Here is a 23,560-nt window from a genome sequence, read left to right as displayed (position 1 = left end):
ATGTAAATGGGTTAAGTAGGTTTCAATTTTATATAGTTTTCATACAGACATACTATTATAAAACTGTAAACCAATGGGGCTTGTAATAAACTCTCCCTCTGGGGGTAACACGACGTGATAAGATATACATTTACATAGAGAATTTGCATCGTCTCCCTTCTCGAGAAACCACTGCAACTATGGATTGTCTTTAATGCCTAAACCCTTCCTGGGCAGTCCCCAAGGACAACCACCAAATATCAACCCATTCTGTCCAGCAGTTTAGGCATATATACAAGTCAAACAAATGCACACACACCAAATGTAATATAGTATGATTGTTACTGTTGTTATTACTGTTACTATTGCCGACTTAATGGTGGTGCCTTTTTGTTGGACGATTATTGGTGCATTTAATGTATATTAAGGGATTTAAAGGAACTGCTTTGATTGCAACCTACTTTCAATATTCTGTTTTTGAAACTCAAATTTGGTTTCGCTAACTCTTAAAAATGTCAGTCTCTCTTGTGTCATCTGTCAGAAAGGTGTGTTATTGGCCAGGGAAATGTGTGAAATGTCTGCTCGTCTTCAGATTACATCCGTACCTTCACCTGGGATAAGAAGCTGGAGATGGTGGTGAAATCTTCTGGCATTTTGGGTGGACAAGGTGAGCAACACTATCAAGGTAGATTTGTGCATGAGTAACGAAGTGCTGCAGCCTGTTGAACTCCTCAATGGGATTATTTCCTCTTTTCAGGGAAAATGCCCACGGTGGTTTCACCAGAACTTTACCGTGCTCGCTTCTGCGAGGCCATGGACAAGTACTTCCTCAAGGTGCCTGACCATTGGACTGGCCTTGGGATCGGTGTGGATTACTAACAGTGAAAACACCTTTGGCTCAAAAGAGAGTTACTTGCTCTGCATCAGTTGTGTGTGTGTATCGACCAAAACAGGAATCCAATGAACAGCGTTAACACATCTCTCGGCCATAAAGCTCTGGACAACTTGCACTGTTTGGCTTCATTAACAGGACAAGGCCTTTTGAGACTAATGCTATTGAAATATCATCTTCTTCCTTTTCTTCAGAAGATTTTCTAAACGTTGAGTTAATGTTGCTATGATGGCCTAAGTTATTTGGCTTTCTTTTATGCTGCCTGCTAAAGGTGTGCGTTGTTTGTTTGTTTATTTTTATATTTTGCGCCATTCCCCATCTTCTTTTGCTTTGTTTTTTCCTCCATTGTTGTGGTTCCTCTTCGTTATCAATATCTTTTGATTTCTCTGTTTTTGACTCACTTCTTGCACTGAATTATCTTCAAGTGTTTTCTGGATGTTGTCCTTTTGTGCCCAGCCAGTTCAATGTGTAGTCATTTGATCGTTTGTTTGTTTTCTCAAACCTGAGATGAGAACACTGAAAGATGAAAGAACAATAGAACACAATTAATTGGTTTCCAATGCTATGACTTTAACTGCAGGTTGTACATAAAGATTGTCTCGAGTTGAATTATTTAGTCATTTTGAAGTTTTTACACCCATTGTGCTGCCTCAAAGCTGATACTTTTTATAAATAGCTTTTTATTTTTTTCAGTGAAAGACTTAAATAGTAGGGTTTCTTTTCTCTTTTCTATTCATGGTTCACTCATTCCTTTCAAGTCTCCAACAACACCCTCCTTATTCCAAGGCACTTATTCCCTTTACTTCAGTCCCGGTTTCTTAATTGGTCCATTTAATATGCTATATTTGAACTCTTTACACTGAGTTGTGGGTGAAATTGTCACTCCCCCCCTCCCTCCCCCCACCCCCCCAAAAAACAAAGCTTCTTGAAATCCACATGGTTTGCTGTGTATTGAATGTGAAGTTCAAACTGGTTGCTGATGATTTATCAAGTTCGATTTATTTATTATTTTTGAGTCTAATTAACATGTTTTTGGTTGAAATTCCATCAATGGGCCTGGAAGTACTTTTCAGGCATTGGACTGTTACTGTTAGCCATGTGGGGCTTATTTGTACTTGTCAATATCTTGAACCAGCATTTGTGTTTTCTCGGTGAATTAATTATTCTTCATGCTATATCGCACCACTTACAGTTCTGCTCGAAGCTATTTTTTTTACAATTTGTTTGCACTCTTAGAATGTAGGTGGTTTATCCTCTCACCATTGGTTATTTCATACATTGACCATTTTTACATTGAGGGTGTGGGACGTGGAGCAAACCTCAAATAAACAACTTGACAAACCTTGATCGCTATTTAAGGTGGCCGAATGTTGGGTATTCTTCCCTGTTTGTTTCTTTGTCTGTGAGCGGATGGATTTGGATGAAACTTGGTGGACACATTGAGACTTGTAATGATGGCTTTCATATTGAGAGTGTAACCACAACAAGCTGATTAGATTTTGGTTCAGGTCCCCCAGATCGATATCCAGTCTATCAGTGGGATTCAAAATGTAAACATTTCAGCCTGGTGGAGTTATGCGCTCTACAAAGTGCCGTTCTCGTTGAGATGTTTTTCCGCATGTTTATAGCCTTGGGTAAAGTCTTCATGTGCATTCAGTATTCGTTGTAATTCATTACAAATGTTCTAAATGAAATAAGGTAAGCAATCTTTATTATTGTGATGATCAATTTTATGGCCTCAACCTTTGTTTTTGCTGTTGTTGATTTCTCCAAATGCTACACAGGAAGGAAAAGTTGTCAATGTTCCGTTGTAAAGATATTGTTCTGGAGCTTTATTCGCCCCCGTTTGATTTGGTCCAAAACGGGGGCTTATGGATCTTGTCTCAATTTTCATGTCCGTGTGTCCGCAACCATATCTCGGACTTGTATGGCCATTTTATACACCAACTCAGACCATACACCAACTGGTGGCCATTTTAGTTGTAAAAAAAAAAAGCCACATGTTGATCACATCCTGAACCATTTTTCTCAGACATGCATTTACCGAAGTTCATCAAACTTGGCAAACTGATAATGAATGACGGCTTACAAATGCACGTCATTTTTTTCGTGATCAGATCTAAGATGGCTGACTGACGGCCATTTTGTGACTTAAGCGTGTCCCCAACCATTTCTCAGATATACATGGTCTGATTCTGTCCAATCTCATTCTTCCATCCAAGTCTTCAACACAGCTGTTCACCACCATCTCAGATCATCCCCAATCCAAAACCATGATCTTTTTACCCCTGTTTACCCCTTTCTGACAGATTACCAAAATTTTCAAGGAGGCTGGAAGATTATGATGTTTCATAGCAAAAAGCATTATATTAAAACACCATGTACAAATGTGACCCTATTCTCTCCCGTTTACCCAAAGCCTACCTACCTACCTCCTTCCAAATGTACAAGTTTTTCCTTCCTGAGAGTTTCTGTGTGTCAATCTTGTCCACCCTATGCATCCTCCCCTACCCCTCATTCCTTCCCACACCCATTGTTTGTCCAAGTCTCCCTCTATTTGTCCTTCAACCCTGCTTTAGGTGTTTCTTCCCAGCCCACACCCCCATTTTTTTATACTGTTCTTGTTCCATTGTGTCCTGATATGTTCAGTGTATGAGCCCTGACCTTGTATACAAAAAAACTTGGCACAAGCACAGTACATGATGGCATTACACCCCATTCACCTCACTTTATTTTGCAGCCTGATCAAAGATGGTCGACTGGTGGCCATTTTAGTTTTTAAAAACCCAGAAACTAACACATCCTCAATTATTTCTCAGACATGCTTTTACCGATGTTGATCAAACTTGGCACACAGATAACGAATGATGGCTTACAAATGCACGTCTTTTTTTCCCCTCCGCCAGTTCTGATCCAAGATGGCCGACTGATGGCCATTTTGTTATTTAAACATGTCCGCAACTATTTCTTGAGACATGCATGTCTGATTTTTTTCAAACATGGCACAAGCATTGTTCATGATGGCAGACACTTGCACCTAACATTATTTTGCAATCTCATCAAAGATAGCCGATTAGTAGCCTGGCGGCCATTTTATTTGTGAACACATATGGGCTCGCCATTTAACTCCATCCAGCAAAATTACTAAAACAACAAAAGACATATTTTGTTGTTTTTTTGTCTCCCCCCCCCCTTGTTCTTTTTAAATTGGCAGAAGATTTTATGTATCTTTTTGTTTCCAAACGGACTTTGAAAAAAAAAACAAACAATTTCATTCATATGAGGCTTGTAGTGGAGCTTGTACTTGCTTTCAGAAAGTATTCACACCCCTCGACTTTTGTCACATTTTGATGTTACAGCCTGAGCCTGGTGTTGGCTTAGTAGTTAGGGTGGTGGCTTGGGATCCTATGGTCTTGAGTTCAAGCCCCGTTGGCCGCTGAGTTAATACACCAGGGGATTGACTCAGCCTGTCATCCTTCTGAGATCGGCGAAATGAGTACCAGTGTGTACTGGTAGAGAGGGGCACTGCATCAGCGACAGTCACGCTTCCAAGAAATGATAGCTACCCCGGCAGCTAAGCTGCCATACAGAAGGAGTTACAGCCTGAATTTAAAATAGATCAAATTTAATACTTTTGTCACTGATCTTCCGGTTTCCGGTTCCGGTTTTGAGCGGCAAGAGGTCTCCTTCGGGGCTCCCTGCTGACGTCCTCAAAGTTAAGTTCCGGTTGTTATTTGTCCCGTTTTAACTGTTTAATTTTCTCACCTACATGTTAATGTGTGTTCCTAGTTCGGTTTTGTTTCAAAAATCGTGCTATTTTGTGAGTTTATGTCGACGTTCTTACCTGGTGTTTGAGGCCTAGTCCGAGGCTTGAGGCCTACCGGTTCCACTCGGTGTTCGATCGTTTTTTTTTGTTTGTTTGTTTGTTTGTTTTTTCTCCCCATTACCTTCAATTTCTATCCTCCCCATTACCTTCAATTTTCATCCTCCCCACTTTCCAAACATCCCCCATTCTCCCAACTAATCTTTCTCATCTCAAAAAAAAAAAATATATATATATATATATACACCCAACAACAACAACAACAACACGCTCACCTTCTCCCGATTCTGCTACTTCTTCTTCCTCTTAACTTCCTCCTCGTCTTCCTCGTCTTTTTACACTTCCATGACCTAATCTGTTGAACTCTCTCATACATTAATATTAACAACAAAAACGATCTTATAATGCTTCATCTTCCTCTCTCACACATGTGGTACTCTTTACTGTTTCACAATGCACTACTCTTCTGCTATTTTAACAGACTGCTCTCATTTCGAGCTCTCCTTCATTCCTTGCCTAAAAAATCCAACTATTACAGCGCTTCTTCTCTCCATGCTCTGAATTCGCCTTCATTGCACCCTTCAAGAATTGTGTTAAATCGCATCTCTGACCTAAAACTTTTAAAAACCACAGTTTGCCATGGATGCTCGCTTTCCATCAACCATTCTTTTTTTCCAAATTCAGTGCCAACTCACCCCCCTCACCCCTCACTCTCACTCTCAAAGCAACCATCCCACTCTTCTTCCTCCAAGCCTCCCTCTCACCTCTCTCAAAAATCCCCCTCACCTTTCTCCCACCTTTCATCCCCCTCACTCTTCCTTCTCTAAGTTGCCCCCTCTCATCCACCAACCTGCCTCCCTCCACTGCCCTCTCACCTCCATCTCTTCACTCCACCTCCTCAAATCCTCAACTGCCATCTTCCTTGTCTCTTGTCCCCCTCTCCCCCAGCACCACAGAGCCTTTTCTCCTCCTCATTCGGCCCCCTCCCCTCGCTATTCTGCAATACCCCACACTCCTTCTGCAACCCTCCTTACCTCCCCCCCTCGTCCCTCGTCCTACCCTCCCCCGCCCCCCCCCCCTCCTCCCCTACCTCTTCATTAAAAGTGTGGACCTCAAATATCCGGGGCCTTCGCTCAAACCTTTCAGATCTTTCCATGCAGGTTGCCACTGACAAACCAGACATTATCTGCCTAACAGAAACTTTCCTCTCCCAAGACGTGTCTGACTCCCAAGTATCTCTCCCTGGTTACTCCCTCTTACGGTATGACAGACCTGAGCCTCGTCCTGGTGGAGGTGTTGCTCTCTTCATCAAAGACTCTATTCCTCACTCTCCCTGCACTGCTCTCACTCCCCCACACCCCCAGGAATACCTCTGGCTTCGGCTTCCCCTCCACTCCCACCTCATGTTTATATGTGTACTGTACCGTCCACCGAACAGTGATGACTCCATCTACACCTCACTCTCCGAAAACATGGACCATCTTCTATCTTCTCATCCAAACTCTCTCTTCCTCTTATGTGGCGACTTCAATTGTCATCACGCCAGTTGGCTAGGTGTGGGTACCTCTCTCACCTGCCATGGGACATCAGCAAAAGCTTTCTGTGACTCATTGGGACTGACTCAATCGGTCAACTTCCCGACCCGGATCTCAACCAATGGTACTCCATCTCTTCTGGATCTGATTTTGACAAATTTCCCTGACAATATCTGCTGCTCTTCCTTCGCTCCAATTGGTTCTTCTGACCACGTCCTTGTTAAAGTGGACATCTCTCTGGCTGTTATCAGAGAACCACCTCACCGCCGTCGAGTCTGGCATTTCACTCAAGCCGACTGGCAGGGTCTCCGAACAGCCATCAAACTTAGACTGGTCTCCTATCACTACTTTCTCAAACATCAACTCATCCTGGGAATTCTTTCAAAGAAACTTGCTCTCCCTCATGCACAGATTTATCCCCTCTCGTGTTCAGTTGTCTTACCCTTCCTCCCGCCCTTGGTTTACTGAAGCTTGTGGTGAGGCAGTTGTCTTGAAACAACTTGCCTTTGCCTCATGGAAAGCAAACCCAACTGAGGGCAATCTCAGTTCTTTCCACAAAGCTCGGAACAAGTGTGTATCTACCCTCAGGAGAGCCAGAAAACAACATCTTTCTCATCTCAAGTCTGAACTCTCAAACCTCTCTCCCTCCTCAAAATCCTGGTGGCGTTTAATCAAATCTGTTTCTGGTGTATGTTCCCCCTCCATCCCCTCCCTTACCTCAAATGGCAGCACTGCTGATTCCACACGTGATAAAGCTGAATGTCTAAACTCGGTGTTTGCAGCTAAATCTTGTGTCCCAAACCCATCACTATCTCTACCCACCTTACCCAGTCGCACCAAACTGTCCCTGGACTCTGTATCCTTTTCTCCTGACAAGGTGGAGAGCTTGCTTTCAAACCTCGAGTCAGATTCTGCAACCGGTCCAGACGGCATCAGCCCACGTGTCCTCAAAGCCTGCTCTTCTGCTCTTGCTCACCCTCTCTCTGTTCTATTCACCCTCTCATTTTCCCAAGGTCATCTGCCATCTGCTTGGAAATCTGCTAACATCACTGCCCTGCATAAAAAGGTGCAAAAACAGATCCCTGTAACTACAGACCAATCAGCCTTCTCCCAATCATCAGCAAGGTTATGGAATCCATCATCGCTTCAGACATGAAATCCTTCCTCTTCTCCAATGGCTTGATTTCCAATCATCAATTTGGTTTCAGACCAGGTCACTCTACCCTGGATATGCTGCTACTGCTCTCCCAACAATGGATGGAGGTCCTCAATGCCAGACAGGAAATCCGAGCCGTATCCCTGGACATATCACGTGCTTTTGACACAGTCTGGCACCCTGCCCTACTCACGAAACTCTCTTCCCATGGTATTCAAGGCCATCTCCACTCATGGCTCGCAGACTTCCTCTCCTGTCGCAGTCAACGTGTGGCCCTAAATGGAGTTCTTTCATCCCCTCTTCCTGTGCAGGCTGGAGTTCCTCAAGGTAGCGTTCTGGGCCCTGTTCTTTTTCTGGTTTTCATCAATGATCTCTCGGACTCTCTGGAAAATCCTCTATTTCTCTTTGCCGATGACTCCACCCTCTGCCGTACCATCTGTCATCCCTCAGACCGGCAAGCAGCAGCTTCTTCGCTCACTGCAGATCTGGATAAAATCACAAACTGGTCCAACACGTGGAACATGTCTTTCAATCCAGACAAATCTCACACTCTCACTGTCTCTTCGAAAGGACCGTTTACAAAACCCCCCCATCCACTTTCTCAACAATCCTCTGGAAGAAGTCTTTTCTTTCAAGCTTCTGGGTCTCACTATCTGCCATGACCTTTCCTGGGAAAGTCACATTTCCAACCTTGCCTCAAAAGCCAGTCGCCGACTGGGAATCCTCCGTCGTGCAAAGTCCTTCCTCGGCCCTCTTGAGCTCCTGACCACTTACAAAGCTTTTGTCCGTAGCCTGATGGAGTACTGCTCTCCCCTCTGGGCTGGTGCTCCTGCCTCCCACCTTTCTCGACTTCACGCTGTTGAAACCAGGGCTTTTAAGATCATTGGCATCTCCCGCAATGAAGCTGAGTCTTTGGGCCTCTCACTCAATCACCGCAGGTAAGTCGGTGGTCTTTCTGTCTTCTACCGACTCCTCTCCAGCCTTGCCCCCCCTGCTCTCTCTGCGATTTGTCCCAACCACATTTCCACAGGGCACTCAAGGTCCGCCAACAACCCCCTTCTGGTAAAACTACCAAAATCACGAATCACTGCTCATCTTCACTCTTTCATTCCTCTTTTTTCCCGCCTTTGGAATAAACTTCCTCACTCTATTCTTTCCCATTCTTCCCTCCAGGCTTTCAAAACAGCTGTTCACCACCACCTCTTATCTTCCCCCATCCAAATCCTCGATCTTTTCTACCCCCGATAATCCACCCAAGCCCACTTCCTTCAATTCTCCTGCTTTCCTTCCTGAAAGTCCCTGTAATGTCCATCTTCTCCTCGCCATGTTCCCCGTCCCATCCCCATCCCTCTCCCTTCCACAGTACACCTGTGTCTGTTCCCCAATGTTTTGTCCCTTCCACTCCCGCCCCTCTTGTCTCATGCCTCCTTGCTGTGAGTTGTGTGTTCGCTCTCATACGAGCCTCGACCAAGGTATACAAAAAAAAAAAAAAATCTGCACAAAAATGAGAGTGAAAACATGTTTTGAGAATTTTTTCCAAATAATTAAAAATGAAAGCTGAAACATGTTGCGTCGATAAGGTATTCATCCCCAAGTTAATACTGTTGCGGGCCGGGGAGCAGTGGCGAGAACGACCACTAGGTGGGGAAAGCTACGTCGTCTCCACCAGACTCCCCGGAATTGTCGGCCGTCACTCGGATAACTCCGCGAGCCGGTGGGTCATTTAACCGACCGTGGAACGCCAATATCTCGACCGCGTGGCGTAGGGTTATTTTGTCTAGATCCAATATGCCTAAGTAAGCACGTGGTCTCGGCTACCGGGGATCCACGCCCTCGGAACGCCTGGCTGAACCGGATTCACTATTCTGGCAGCGGTAAAATTACACCTACCGACTACCACTCTGCCACCCACCTTTCCTGCTCGGATGCAGTCGAGCGGGCCTTCCCAGGACGTCCCGGCTACAATTGTCCGATTACCGGGTTGTAAAACCCCACCTATACTCAGATCCGAACCATGCTGTCCCAATGCAAGAAGGGATGGAAACGAACTGGGGACATTTCTGCAATTGTTTATTTACAATAAAAAGACACAGGGAAGACTTAACATGGGTATGCAAGTAATACTTACAATGATCAAAAACAAACACTTAAACAGTTTCTACTTATAAGACGGGCCCACACAGCAGACACACACACATGAAAATAAACCCAGAGTTCTTTATTGGACCCTCGCAGCCGAGGAGAGAGACGAGCTGGGGGTCAGAGTCCAGCTGGGTACCTGACCGTCGGAGGAAGGGCGTGCTCCGTGGTGTGGCACCTGACAATGGTCGTTGGTTTGGTCCCCAGTCGAACGTGGGACTCGTGGTTCGTGGTGAATAGCGAGGTCCACGGAGGGGGGTCAAGGTCACTCTTTCCTTTCCTTGTGGAGGGCCAGCAGGGACATGTTCGCCACTTTCACAACCTTCTGCTCAACCCTCCACTTTAAAAAAACTGCACGCTTGACAACAACCCTCAGAGCCAAATCCAAAACCTTGTCAGAAACCCGCGGAGAACTGCCTCAAAGACCCTTCTTCCCCACTCGACTCTCAACCACCACAACCCTGTCAAAAACTTCAGAACAACCTTCATAACAACCCCTGCCTCAGAGAGTCCTCGGGAATTTTATGGACCTCCCTCAACAGGGCGGGACTCGCTTGAACAGACATCACTCCCCGCCCTGATTGGACAGGCTCCTATGGGTTCGCCCTTTCCAGGCAGGGTTTCGTCCCCTGCAGGGAACTCCCACCCACTCATCCACGTGGGTTCATACTTGTCGAGCAACAGTATCAATGTTGCAAAGGTTGTCATGAAAGAGTTACAACGTTTCTGGAAGCCGAGAAACTGGAACCGCAAGATCCCGCCTCAGCACGTCAGGGTGAGAGAAGGTTGGCGGTGGATCGTGACGGGGGATGGGATGGTTGTTCGATGGCTTGTTAGATGTAATAACCTAACTAAAATAAATCACAACGCATGCCTTTGATTCTCCCACTCGACAAAAGGAAGGGGATCTGACTACACACATACTTAACGACATAGCTGACTTTTGGGACATCTGTATGTTTAATGCATATGGTTTCTAGATCCGTAACAATACTTTGCCGAAGCACATTTGGCAGTGATTACAGCTTTGAGAGTGCTTGGACATGTCTGCATCACCTTTGCACATGTGGATTTGCCGATTTTATTTTATTTTATTTTACTTATTTTCTCCCATTCTTCCTTGCGGATTTGCTCAAGCTCTGTCAAGTTGGATGGGCAGTGTCGGTGAACAGCAATCTTCAAGTCTTTCTAAAGATTCTCAGTGGGATTCAAGTCTGGATTTTGGCTGGGCCACTCAAAGACTTTCACATTCTTCTTCTGAAGCCATTCCAGTGTTGGTTTGGCTGTATGCTTGGGGTCATTGTCCTGTTGGAACGTAAATCTTCGTGGCAATTGAAGGTTTTTTGCACTCTGAAGCAGGTTATTTTCGAGGATTTGCCTGTATTTGGCTCCATTCATTGTTCCCTCTTTCCTTACAAGTATCCAAGTTCCTGCCGCTGAGAACCCTCCCCATAGCATGATGCTGCCACCACCATGCTTCACGGTAGGGATTGTGTTCGTTGGGTGATGAGCTGTGCTCTGTTTCCGCCAGACCTTGTGCTTTGCATTCAGGCCAAAGAGTTCAATTTTCATCTCATCAGACCACAGAATGTTTTCCTCGTGCTCTCGGAGTCTTTCACATGCCTTTTTGCAAACTCTAGTCGTATCGTGTGCCTTTTTCTCAGGGGTGGCTTCCGTTTCACCACTCTCCCATAAAGCCTAGATTTGTGAAGTGCTGCAGAGATTGTTGTCCTTCCAGCAGGTTCTGCCATCTTAGCCAAGGAACTCTGTAGTTCTGTCAGAGTGGGCTTTGGTTTATTGGTCACCTCCCTGACCAAGGTCCTTCTTGCTCAGTTCAGTTGGATGGCCAACTCTAGGAAGACTCCAGTTAGTTCCATATTCTTTCCATTTCCTAATGATGGAGCTCACTCTGCTCTTAGGAACTTTCAACACTCTAGAAATTATTGTATACCCTTCCCCAGATCTATGCCTCCGCACAATTATATATCTGAGTTATACGGACAGTTCCTTGGACTTCATGGTTGAGTTTCTCCTCTGACATGCACTGTCAACTGTGAGACCTTGTATAGAAAGGTGTGTTTCTTTCTAATATAAACCATGTCCAATCAGTTGACTTGGCCACAGGTGGACTCTAATGAAGTTGCAGAGACATCTCAAGGATGATCAAAGGAAATTGGATGCACCTGAGCTCAATTTGGAGTGTCATCGCAAAGGGGTTGAATACTGACGCAAGACATTTCAGCTTTACGTTATTAATTTATTTGTAAACATTTCCAATAACATGTTCTCACTTTGTCATTATGGGGGTATTTTGTGTAGATCTGTGATGATAAATTTAATCCATTTTTAATTTCAGGCTGTAGCACAACAAAATGTGAAAAAGTTGAGGGGTGTGAATACTTTGGCGGCACTGTATATATACCATGTGCAATACAAAGATGATTTAATTGAACACGAGTGGCAAGGACATTGATAGATGATGGTCTAAAATGAGAGACGATGGACCTTCTTCCTGAGCACGGAGTTGGACAAAATAGAGGGAGACCTGGACAAACAATGGGTGTGGGAAGGAATAGGGGGCAGGAACTGATGCATGCGATGGACAGAATGGCTGCAGAAGAAAAAACTGAATTTTTGAAGGACGTTGAGGGGGGGAACAAATGATCATGGTTCTAGATAGGGGTGATCTTAGATGGTGGTGAACAGCAATCTTGAAGACCTGGAGTAAAGAGTGGGATTAAAGAGAATGTGAAGTTGGTTCCACAGGAGGAAAAAAAGAGGAATGAATGAGTGGTGGTGAGTAGTGAGCCTGTATTTCAGTAGTTTCATGAGAAGGGGGTTGATGGTGGACCATGTACACACTGAAGTAACCTGGGGAGGACAAAGCACAGAAAGAGCAGAGTGGACAAGAACAGAAAGGAGGCGATAGAATACAGAGACCACCGACCTGTTTGTGATGGCAGAGTGATGGGCCCATCGACTCAGCTTCAGTGCTGGAGATTGCAATGATCTTTGAAGGCCTTGGTTTCCACGGCATCAACCTGAGCAAGATGTGAGGCAGGGGAGCCAGCCCAGATGGGAGAGCAGCATTACCTCATGCTGCGGATGAAGGCCTTGTCGGTGGATCGTTCAGGCGTGCCAAGGAAGGACTGTATGACTAAGGATGCCAGTCAGTGGCTGGCTTTGGAGGCCAACTTTAAAATGTGGTTTTCCCAAGAAAGATCTTGGCTGATAGGGAGACCCAGGAGTTTGAATGACTGAACCTCCTCAAGAGGATTGTTAAGAAATTGTGACCTAATTAACAAAAAAACACCTTTGATCATAACTTGATTAATTTTCTTTTGATTGTCATATTGAGTTGTAGAAGGGGAAATATTTTCTTTACACTCTATCCCAGGGATCGGGAACGTTTTTGACTCAGAGAGCCATTAAAGCAAAATATTTGGAAATCTATTTCAGTGAGAGCCATATAATATATTTTAAGACTGAATTCAACTAAATGTGAGTATAATAAGCCTCTGAATTTATTCTTTTAAATAATGTTGTTATAATACTCACCATTAATGGGACTTCTGGTGCTGCATGGATTTGCTGATGGCTTTGTAGTCTGGTTGGTACTTGGTGAGGTTAAGCTTCATGCAAGCGTTGAGGCTTTCATCCGTTAGACGTGATCGTAGGTTGGACTTGATGTTTTTAAGATGTGAGAATGACTGCTCACATGCATACGTAGATCCCAACAAGGTCAATACAGCAATACTCACACGCTGCAGTGTGAGGTATGTGACAGGAAGCGCGTTCCATGTTTTGATAATCAGCTCGTCTTCGGGTTGAAGTTTTTTCATTTCTGTCCACATGTGCTTGCTCGCCAACTCTGCTTTCTGTCGTGCGATTCTTTCCAAATCTTCATTCAGTGACTTGAACTTATTCACCCACATGTCTGAGGCCTTCAGGTCAGCCACTTCTGCTTCAAAATCTCTGACTGAGACACCAGGAATGTAACTCAGGTCGGCTGTGTTCAGTGAACACTCGTTTGGATGGATGATGAACTTAAAAAGACGAGTGTGCTCACGAAATTCTCCAAAGCGTGCTTTGAATGACTGTAGGAGACTGGATGTGAAGCCAGCTAACTGGTGGAGATCAAAGTTTTGAGTGGGCTCACTTGCTGTGCATGCATCTTTAAATTGTCTCAGTTTTTCAAAATGTAGTAAACGACCTGTTTCAAGATCCATGATAAAGAGCTCCAGCTTGTTTTCAAAAGCAAACACGGCTTGTTGAAGGGATAACACTGTATTTCCAATGCCTTGCATTTTCACGTTGAGCTCGTTCAGATGTTCAGTCATATCCACGAGATAGTAAAACTTGAGGAGCCACTCAGTTTCGGCTAGCTCAGGATGCTCAATCCCTTTCATTTCAAGGAAAGTCCGGATTTCGTTCAGGCAAGCCGCAAAACGGCTAAGCACCTTCCCTCTTGACAACCAACGCACATTGCTGTGCAAAAGCAGACCGTGATAGTTATTTCCAACTTCATCCAGCAGTGTTTTAAACTGGCGAGCATTTAAGGCTCGGGCAACAATAAAGTTGATCACACGAATGACCAGCGACATCACTTCGCCAAGCTGCCCATCACACATCTGAGCACAAAGTGCCTCCTGGTGGAGAATGCAATGGAAACTTAAGAAGGGTCTATTTTCATGTTCATGGAGAAGCGCCACAAATCCTTTGTTTTTCCCCACCATACACGGAGCACCATCAGTACACACCGAGATCAGTTTATCCATTCGTAGATTTTTTTCTTGAGCGAACTCCATGAAAGACTTGAATAAATACTCACCTCTTGTGGACCCTTTTATTGGCAGAACAGCAAGACTTTCTTCGCGCAGTGTATCACCAGCAGCATATCTTGCAATCACACTGAACTGCGACAAATGGCTTACGTCTGTTGACTCATCCAAAGCCAGGGAAAAGAACGGCGCTGTATTTATGTCCTTCACTTGCGTTTCCTCCACTTGGTTTGCCATCATGATGGTACGATCATGGACAGTTCTTGCCGACAGAGGCATGTCTTGTATCCATTTGATTATCTTGTCTTTGTTCGGAAGATCATCAAAAAGTTCATTGGCGACATCCAGCATGAACGTTTTAGCATCCTCGCCATCTCTGAATGGTTTTCCGTTCCTCACTATTGCTAAAGATCCAGCAAAGCTGGCGGAATTATAGTCACCTTGCCGGGTCCATACGCGGAGTTGCTGCTGGCTGGCTTGCACCCTGCTCAGTAGCTCTTGGCACGCTTTCTTTCTGCTGTCTCCCACAGGGTATTTTGATGCAAAGGTAGCATGGCGCGTGTCGAAGTGCCGCTTTATATTCGACCGTTTCATCGATGCAATTTTGTCATTGCAAATTAGACACACCACAGAACCTGCTCTCTCCACAAAGGCGAATTCTTCGGCCCATTCGTCCTGAAATGTACGATACTCCTCATCTTTTTTTCTTTTCGCCATCTTCTTCGTCGAAGGGTTAGCTTTGAGCAAATGAGAGAGAGGGAGATGTTGACCCAAGTGAGTCTGGCTGGCCTGCGCACGGGCTGACATACTCGAGAGGTGCTGCGCGGCCGGCCGACTCTGGGATGCTGTCGCCTCAGCGGTGGCGCGTGATTGGTCGAGATGAATTCCGTGACGCGTCTCGGCGGCGGCACGTCATTGGAGGAACGGAAATCACGAGTCGCCTCAGCGGTGGCGCGTGATTGGTCGAGATGAATTCCGTGACGCGTCTCGGCGGCGGCACGTCATTGGAGGAACCGAAATCACGAGTCGCCTCAGCGGTGGCGCGTGATTGGTCGAGATGAATTCCGTGACGCGTCTCGGCGGCGGCACGTCATTGGAGGAACCGAAATCACGAGTCGCCTCAGCGGTGGCGCGTGATTGGTCGAGATGAATTCCGTGACGCGTCTCGGCGGTGGCACGTCATTGGAGGAACCGAAATCACTACTCGCGTCGGCCGCATGACTGGACGAAACAAAAACCGCTTCAGACAATTCGGAGGTGTTTTTTCTTCTCTCCTGCCAAGTTCAGCCCTGCACGTGAATGAAGCACGACACCATTCAAACTATAGGTAAAGCTTCTGCGAGAAATATTGGGCTTTCCAAGTTTCAAACTCCAATTTTATCTGCGAGCCAGATGCAATCATCAAAAGAGCCATACCTGGCTCGCGAGCCACACGTTCCCGACCCCTGCTCTATCCCTAAATGTTGACTGTCAAGGTCAGGTCAGTCAGCTTGGGTCTTTCCTGGGAGGGTAGCGCGGTCCTCTAATTGTTGAAACAGGAGCCTGTCTCAACCATTTTTAAATGTATCGACAACTCTTTGTCGAGTCTGTTCCACATGTTAACTACTCGATGAGTATAGAAGACTGCTCTCCTCCTGCAGTGGACCGCAGGCTTGGCCAGTTCACAGGAGTAACCATGAAGGCCGTCTTCCTAAGTGAAACAAGGCGGTTCTTCAAATGAAACTTGGAGTTCCCCGTGTAGGATCTGGTAGAGAGAGATCAAATCTCCTTTAATTTGTCCACAATCTCGTGAAAAGAGGTGAAGGTTCGTTAAGTGGTTCTCATATGAGAACCGTGCTTGACTTCTTGCCATCCTGGTAGCGCATCGCTGAACCCGCTCGAGTATCTTTCTATCCCACTGAATAAATGGCTTCCACACCGGAAGGCTGTATTCAATGTGTGACCTCACAAGTGTGACATGTAGGTGCTGGAAAATTTCCAGCATGATTTTCGAAAAAGCATGGTGAATGGCAAAAAGCACCCTTCGTGCTGTGTTTGCGGTGCTGGTACATTGTGTCGTGAACAATTGTGATGCATGCATTCCAGATTCCCTAATTGACAATCTCTGTCACAACCCGCAATTCAACACCATTTAGCCGATAGACAATGGTGGAACTTTGGTGTCCGGTGTGGATTACTTTGAGTTTTGCAGGATTCGGCTGCATTTTCGACTTTTGATGGCCCATCTTTCAAGAAGGGAAAGATCTTCCTGTAACATTGAATGGTCATCACCCTTGAGAGAGAGCATCACCCCAAATTTTTACATCGTCCGCAAATAACAGGGCCTCAGATTGAAAATTGCCTTCAACATCATCAAGATAAACAAGGAATAATACAGGGCCAAGCACAGATTCCTGCAGTACTCTATTTACTACCTCCTTCCATTGTGACAGGGTACCGTTTATGGAGACCCATTCTTTACATCCTGTTGGGAAATCACGAAGCCAGGAGAGAACTGGTTGCCCAATACCCAGCCACTCAAGCTTCAGTAGAAGTCGCTCGTGCGGCATAGTGTCAAATGCTTCATTAAAGGCAATGAGAAGAACATCAACTGCTCGGCATTGATCCACGGATCGAGTCCAACTGTCTTGGGCAGACATTAGATTCGATACACACGTACGTTTCTCCCGAAATCGATGTTGAAGTGTTGAGAGTAGTTTATTGTCTTCCAGAAAGGTCATGATTTTCTTTTTGAAGAAAATCTGGGCTTCGTGAAAGACAAGCTCATGCTCCAGCACTACAGCAGGTGGGTATGCAACAAGGCTGTGAAGACCAATTCAAATTTGGTCGATCAGACCAACAGGCTGACTAATACTAGTGTGTGTGTGTGTGTGTGTGTGTGTGTGTGTGTGTGTGTGTGTGTGTGTGTGTGTCCTCCAAAACTATGAAGCTGAGCAGCCTGAAACTTTGCACACATACGAAGGGAAATCCAAGGAAGTGTAGGAGTGAAAATTGGGGGTTTGGGTTAATTAAAACACCCCTTTTGAAGATAATTAACGGCGTTATTTAATTATATCCTTTATCAGGCCCATCCTCGGCCACTACGCTCTCGATGGGGTCTTAAGGGGTTTCCTGGGTAACCTCGTTGGGGTATGAAGCCGCCATGTTTTTTGGCATGATTAACCATGGCTTGACTTGGAAAAGTCTATTTCTTCCCGATAAAGTTTTTTTTTTTTTTCCCCCCCACTTTCCTCACTCATATTATGGAATGCCTGTTCATCATACCTACGAATCGCTGGATACATTGCAATGCTTATAAACGCCCAGTGACGCCACTCGCCAGCATTCATGGCTCTATTTCATTTCCTTACACGCAAAAACCTCGAGAACCTCTTAAACTAAGCCGAATTACAAAATTTAAGCTCCAGAATTGAACATAGCAGCAGTTCCCATTGTTTAATATGACGGATTAATGCTTACCAAGCCAGTCGTTCCTGATCAACCGTTTCATTGGAGTGCTTGGTGAAGCCACTTGGTGCACCTTCTTCAAACGTCGATCAATGGCGATACCGTGGTTCAATACCAGAGGTAGGAAGGCAAAATTAATTAAATAATCACAATGAGGAAAAAATGTTTTTAGTTATGAAGTAATGAATCGCCACATCACAGCAGGAACGCCGAGGGGTATACATGCTTGCTCTCAGCTGTCCAGCCTGGGTTGAAATCCTGACCCAGCTATAAACTCATCCCGGTGTTTCACAGGCAGGGTGATTCATCAACGTGTGCGCCGTTTCTCGGATGGACGTTAAACTTGGCATTACTTCTGCAGGAATCGCTCTTCTCCTCCCCTGTCCCACCACTCTCTCCCTCCCAACCCTACCCCCTTCTCTTCCACCCACTCCTTTCCGACCTCAATATCTCTCTATCTCAACACCGATCTCTCTCTCCCACCCCTCCCTTCTCCCCCTGCTTCCCCACACCTCCCTCTCTGTTGAAGGAACTGCAGCATGAACGAATCAAATTTGTTGTGAGCCGACCGGAGGGGTGCAAAGGTCGCTGCATGTACAAGCATACATCCATGCAGGCAGACCTTTGCCAGGTAGATAGTATGGGTTTTAAATGCTCCCTCCCCAGGTCCCTAAAGTGTGTGTGTGTGTGTGTGTGTGTGTGTGTGTGTGTGTGTGTGTGTGTGTGTGTGTGTGTGTGTGTGTGTGTGTGTGTGTGTGTGTGTGTGTGTGTGTGTGTGTGTGTGTGTGTGTGTGTGTGTGTGTGTGTGTGTGTGTTTTGTCTCAATGCGGGTTTCAGAAGTTGGAACGGAGTCCTCTCAGGTCTCGAAGTATCCACCTCAGTTTCTGAAAGAGCGGTCACGAATCATGGACTAAGGTGTGAAGTTTTGTTCTGATGGCTCTTTTCAGGACCATCATTGAGCCCCAGACAGCTTTCAAGTGGAGTTCATTTGTTGTCACATTCCCAGGGATGGTTTTTAAGATTTCTGTAAGTTTTTTTTTTTTCTTCATCATTCATGTTGCTCCAATGATTACTGGTTCAATTTTGGATCTCTTCAACTTCCAGCATCTTTTTACTTCTTTTTTGAGATCTTGGTACAGCATTTGGTAATTTTCTTCATTTCTGTGTTGTTTAGGCCAAAATCGCTGGGTACTGAAATGTGTGTTTTTTTGTTTTTGTTTTGGTCATTTAGCGTAACATACACTACGTGGCCAAAAGTATGCAGGCACCCCTTCGAATTAGTGGATTTGGTTATTTCAGGCACACCCATTGCTGACAGGTGTATAAAATGAAGCACACAGCCATGGAATCTCCATACACAAACATTGGTAGTATAATGGGCCATACTGAAGAGCTCAGCGACTTTAAATGTGGCACCATCATCGGATGCCACCTTTCCAACAAGTCAGTTTGTCAAATTTCTGCCCTGCTCGAGCTGCCCCAGTCAACTATAAATGCTGTTATTGTGAAGTGGAAACGTGTAGGAGTAACAACAGCTCAACCGCGAAGTGGTAGGTCACACAAGCTCCCAGAATTGGACCGCCAAGTGCTGAAGCCCATAGCGTGGAAAAATCGTCCATCAGTTGCAACACTCATTACCGAGTTTCAAACAGACTCTGGAAGCAACATCAGCAAAAGCACTGTTTGTCGAGAGCTTCATGAAATAGGTTTCCATGGCCGAGCTGCCGCACACAAGCTGAAGATCACCATACGCAATGCCAAGTGTCGGCTGGAGTGGTGTAAATCTCACCGCCATTGGACTCTGGAGCAGTGGAAACACGTTCTCTGGAGTGATGAATCACGCTTCACCATCTGGCAGTCTGACGGACGAATCTGGGCTTGGCGGGTGCCAGGAGAACGCTACCTGCCCGAATGCATAGTGCCAACTGAAAAGTTTGGTCGAGGAGGAATAATGGTCTGGGGCTGTTTTTTATGGTTTGAGCTCGGCCCTTTAGTTCCAGTGAAGGGAAACCTTAATGCAACAGCACACAATGACATTCTAGACAATTCTGTGCTTCCAACTTTGTGGCATCAGTTTGGGGAAGGTCTCAGCACATGAGGTCCCTTTCCTTTCTCAGCACGACAATGCACCCGTGTACAAAGCAAGGTCTAGACAGCAATGGTTTGTCGAGATTGGTGTGGAAGAACTTGCCTGCACAGAGACCTGACCTCAACCCCATCAGACACCTTTGGGATGAATTGGAACACTGACTGCGAGCCAGACCTCATCACCTAACATCAGTGCCCAACCTCAGGAATGCTCTTGTGACTGAATGGAAGCAAATCCCTGCCGCTATGTTCCAACATCTCATGGAAAGCCTTCCCAGAAGAGTGGAGGCTGTTCTCGCAGCAAAGGAGAGACCAACTCTATATTAATGCCCATTATTTTGGAATTAGATGTCAGACGAGCAGGTGTCCACATACTTTTGGCCATGTCATGTCACTCTCTTTCTTAACCCCATATATATATATATATATATATATATATATATATATATATATATATATATATATATATATATATATATATATATATGAGAACAAGTATTTGATACACTGCCGATTTTGCAGGTTTTCCCACTTACAAAGCACTTAGAGGTTTGTAATTTTATCATAGGTACACTTCAACTGTGAAAGACGGAATCTAAAACAAAAATCCTGAGAATCACATTGTATGATTTTTAAATAATTAATTTGCATTTTATTGCATGAAATAAGTATTTGATCACCTACCACCCAGTAAGAATTCCGGCTCTCACAGACCTGTTAGTTTTGTCTTAAAGAAGCCCTCCCATTCTCCACTCATTACCTGTATTAACTGCACCTGTTTGAACTCGTTATCTGCATAAAAGACAGCTGTCCACACTCAATCAATCAGACTCCAACCTCTCTACAATGGGCAAGACCAGAGAGCTGTCTAAGGACATCAGGGACAAAATTGTAGACTTGCACAAGGCTGGGATGGGCTACAGGACAATAGGCAAGCAGCTTCGTGAGAAGGCAACAACTGTTGGCGCAATTATTAGAAAATGGAAGAAGTTCAAGATAACAGTCAATCTCCCTCAGTCTGGGGCTCCATGCAAGATCTCACCTCGTGGAGCCTCATTGATCATGAGAAAGGTGAGGGATCAGCCCAGAACGACACGGCAGGACCTGGTCAATGACCTGAAGAGAGCTGGGACCACAGTATCAAAGAAAACCATAAGTAACACACTACGCCGGCATGCATTAAAATCCTGCAGCACACGCAAGGTCCCTCTGCTCAAGCCAGCGCATGTCCAGCCTGTCTGAAGTTTGCCAATGACCATCTGGATGATCCAGAGGAGGAATGCGAGAAGGTCATGTGGTCTGATGAGACCAAAATAGAGCTTTTTGGTTTAAACTCCACTCGCCGTGTTTGGAGGAAGAAGAAGGATGAGTACAACCCCAAGAACACCATCCCAACCATGAAGCATGGAGGTGGAAACATCATTCTTTGGGGATGCTTTTCTGCAAAGGGGACAGGACGACTGCACCGTATTGAGGGGAGGATGGATGGGGCCATGTATCGCAAGATCTTGACCAACAACCTCCTTTGCTCAACAAGAGCATTGAAGATGGGGCGTGGCTGGGTCTTCCACCATGACAACGACCCGAAACACACAGCCAGGGCAACTAAGGAGTGGCTCCGTAAGAAGCATCTCAAGGTCCTGGAGTGGCCTAGCCAGTCTCCAGACCTGAACCCAATTGAAAATCTTTGGAGGGAGCTGAAAGTCTGTGTTGCCTAGCGACAGCCCCGAAACCTGAAGGATATGGAGAAGATCTGTATGGAGGAGTGGGCCAAAATCTCTGCTGCAGTCTGTGCAAACCTGATTAAGAACTACAGGAAACGTTTGATCTCTGTAATTGCAAACAAAGGTTTCTGTACCAAATATTAAGTTCTGTTTTTCTGATGTTACAAATACTTATTTCATGCAATAAAATGCAAATTAATTATTTAAAAATCATACAATGTGATTTTCAGGATTTTTGTTTTCGATTCCGTCTTTCACAGTTGAAGTGTACCTACGATAAAAATTACAGACCTCTACGTGCTTTTTAAGTGGGAAAACCTGCAAAATCGGCAGTGTATCAAATACTTGTTCTCCCCACTGTATATATATATATATATATATATATATATATATATATATATATATATATATATATATATATATATATATATATATATATATATATATATATATATATATATATATATATATCTCCTTCTCTCTCCTTTTCTCTCAACACTCACTCCCACAGTGTAAAGCAATGTTTGGTAAGGTGTCCCTCTCCTCACCCGCCCCTCCACCCCTCCTCGCTCTCCCCACCCCTTCGAGTACTCCCTACCTCGCTCCCTCCTCTCCCCTTCTCCCCATCTTCTCTCCCTTCCTCCTCTCTTTCCCCTCTCTTGCTCCCCTCCCTCATCTTTCTGCTCCCCACCCTTAATATCCCTGTCAGCGAAGCGACAGGTTGTATTTGCTTGTTTACAAGAAGTGTCAATGTGTCAGTCAGTCAGTGTGTCTCCTCCAAAACTCCAAATGCATGAAACTCAGCAGCCTGAAACTTTGCATGCGTTCGTGGGGGACTTCAAACAAGTGTATGAATGAAAATTAGATGTGTGGGCTAATTAAAACACCCCTTTTGAAGATAATTAATGCCCTTATTTAATTAAATCCTTTATCAAGGCTCATCCTTGGTCCTCTCGCTGTTTCTCGCTGGGGTCTTAATTCACCATTTTTTTTTTGGCCTGCATAACAATGCCTTGATTTGGAACAGGCCACAATGGTTTCTCAAAGATAAAGTCCCCCCCCCCACTTTCTTCATTCGTATCATCTGAACCCTGTTCATCATACCTCCATATCACTGGTTACTTTGCAATGCTTATAAACGCCAGGAGTCACCAGCATTCGCGTCTTTATTAATTTCCGCACATGCCATAACCTCTAGAATCTCTTAGTCTGAGATGAATTATAAAATTTTAACTTCTTCATTGACTTCAGCAGTAGTTCCGACTGCAAATAAGTGTATTAATTTGACCAATTCAGATATTGCTTCATATTCTGGGCATCTCCAGGTGCATGGTGTTTACATGACCGATCGGCAATCGCTTGCCAAGCCAGCTGTTCCTTATCAATTGTTTTGTTCGAGTGCTTTCTTAAGTGCTTAAGCTCTTTGGTTGTTCATTTCCATGACATGGCCATACACGGCAAAAGTATTCACATCGTCTCTGAATATATAAATAGATTTGAGCAAAGTGTAGGACCTGCTCGCCTGCGTTTGGCCCTGCATTGTCGTGTGATCTTTCGGGCGGTGATCGCTTGCTGAAAATGTGCATTTTTATTTCGATGTTTCTACTTTTTCTGATATCTTCTTTCATTATACGACCTGTCACTTCGACGTTGATAGATGCGAAAAAAAAAATTAAACGTTTCGTTATAAAAAGTTTCTTCATCCGTTTTGATGGAGTGTTTGCTTGGAGCACTCTTCAAGCTTTGATCTCGACAAGCTTCCAAGGCAATACCATGGCTCGGTTTTCTTTGGGGACATCTCTGGAGTGAGGAAGGCAAAATCAATTAGATGATTACAATGAGTAAAAATGTTCTCGGTTACAAAGCAATGAATCGCCACATCACAGCAGGATAGCCGAGAGGCATGCATGCTCGCTCTGAGTTGTCTCTCTTCGGGACAAATCCCGAAGATCTGTCGGGTTCAAATCCCGACCAAGCTATAAGCTGTCATCCCGGT

At 45.0% G+C, this 23,560-nt stretch overlaps 1 protein-coding gene across 1 annotated transcript in view; it reads left to right on the top strand.

Annotated features, from left to right (window-relative positions):
* The window catches only part of PIKFYVE (phosphoinositide kinase, FYVE-type zinc finger containing), a 199,576-nt gene extending 197,360 nt beyond the window's left edge, over positions 1-2,216 (top strand). The window contains exons 46-47 of the mRNA XM_085890455.1: positions 572-646; positions 737-2,216. Coding sequence (XP_085746581.1) covers positions 572-646; positions 737-858 — 197 coding nt within the window. The 3' untranslated portion in view covers positions 859-2,216. The remainder of the gene's footprint in view (positions 1-571; positions 647-736) is intronic.
* The last annotated feature ends 21,344 nt before the right edge of the window (positions 2,217-23,560 follow it).

Source organism: Eptatretus burgeri, chromosome 8 (genome assembly GCF_056783735.1).
Source record: "Eptatretus burgeri isolate ZD-2024b chromosome 8, Ebu_testis_v1, whole genome shotgun sequence".
In the NCBI taxonomy this organism is placed as follows: domain Eukaryota; kingdom Metazoa; phylum Chordata; class Myxini; order Myxiniformes; family Myxinidae; genus Eptatretus; species Eptatretus burgeri.
The sequence above is the reverse complement of the archived record's forward strand: the minus strand, read 5'-3'. Positions and strand labels throughout refer to the sequence as shown.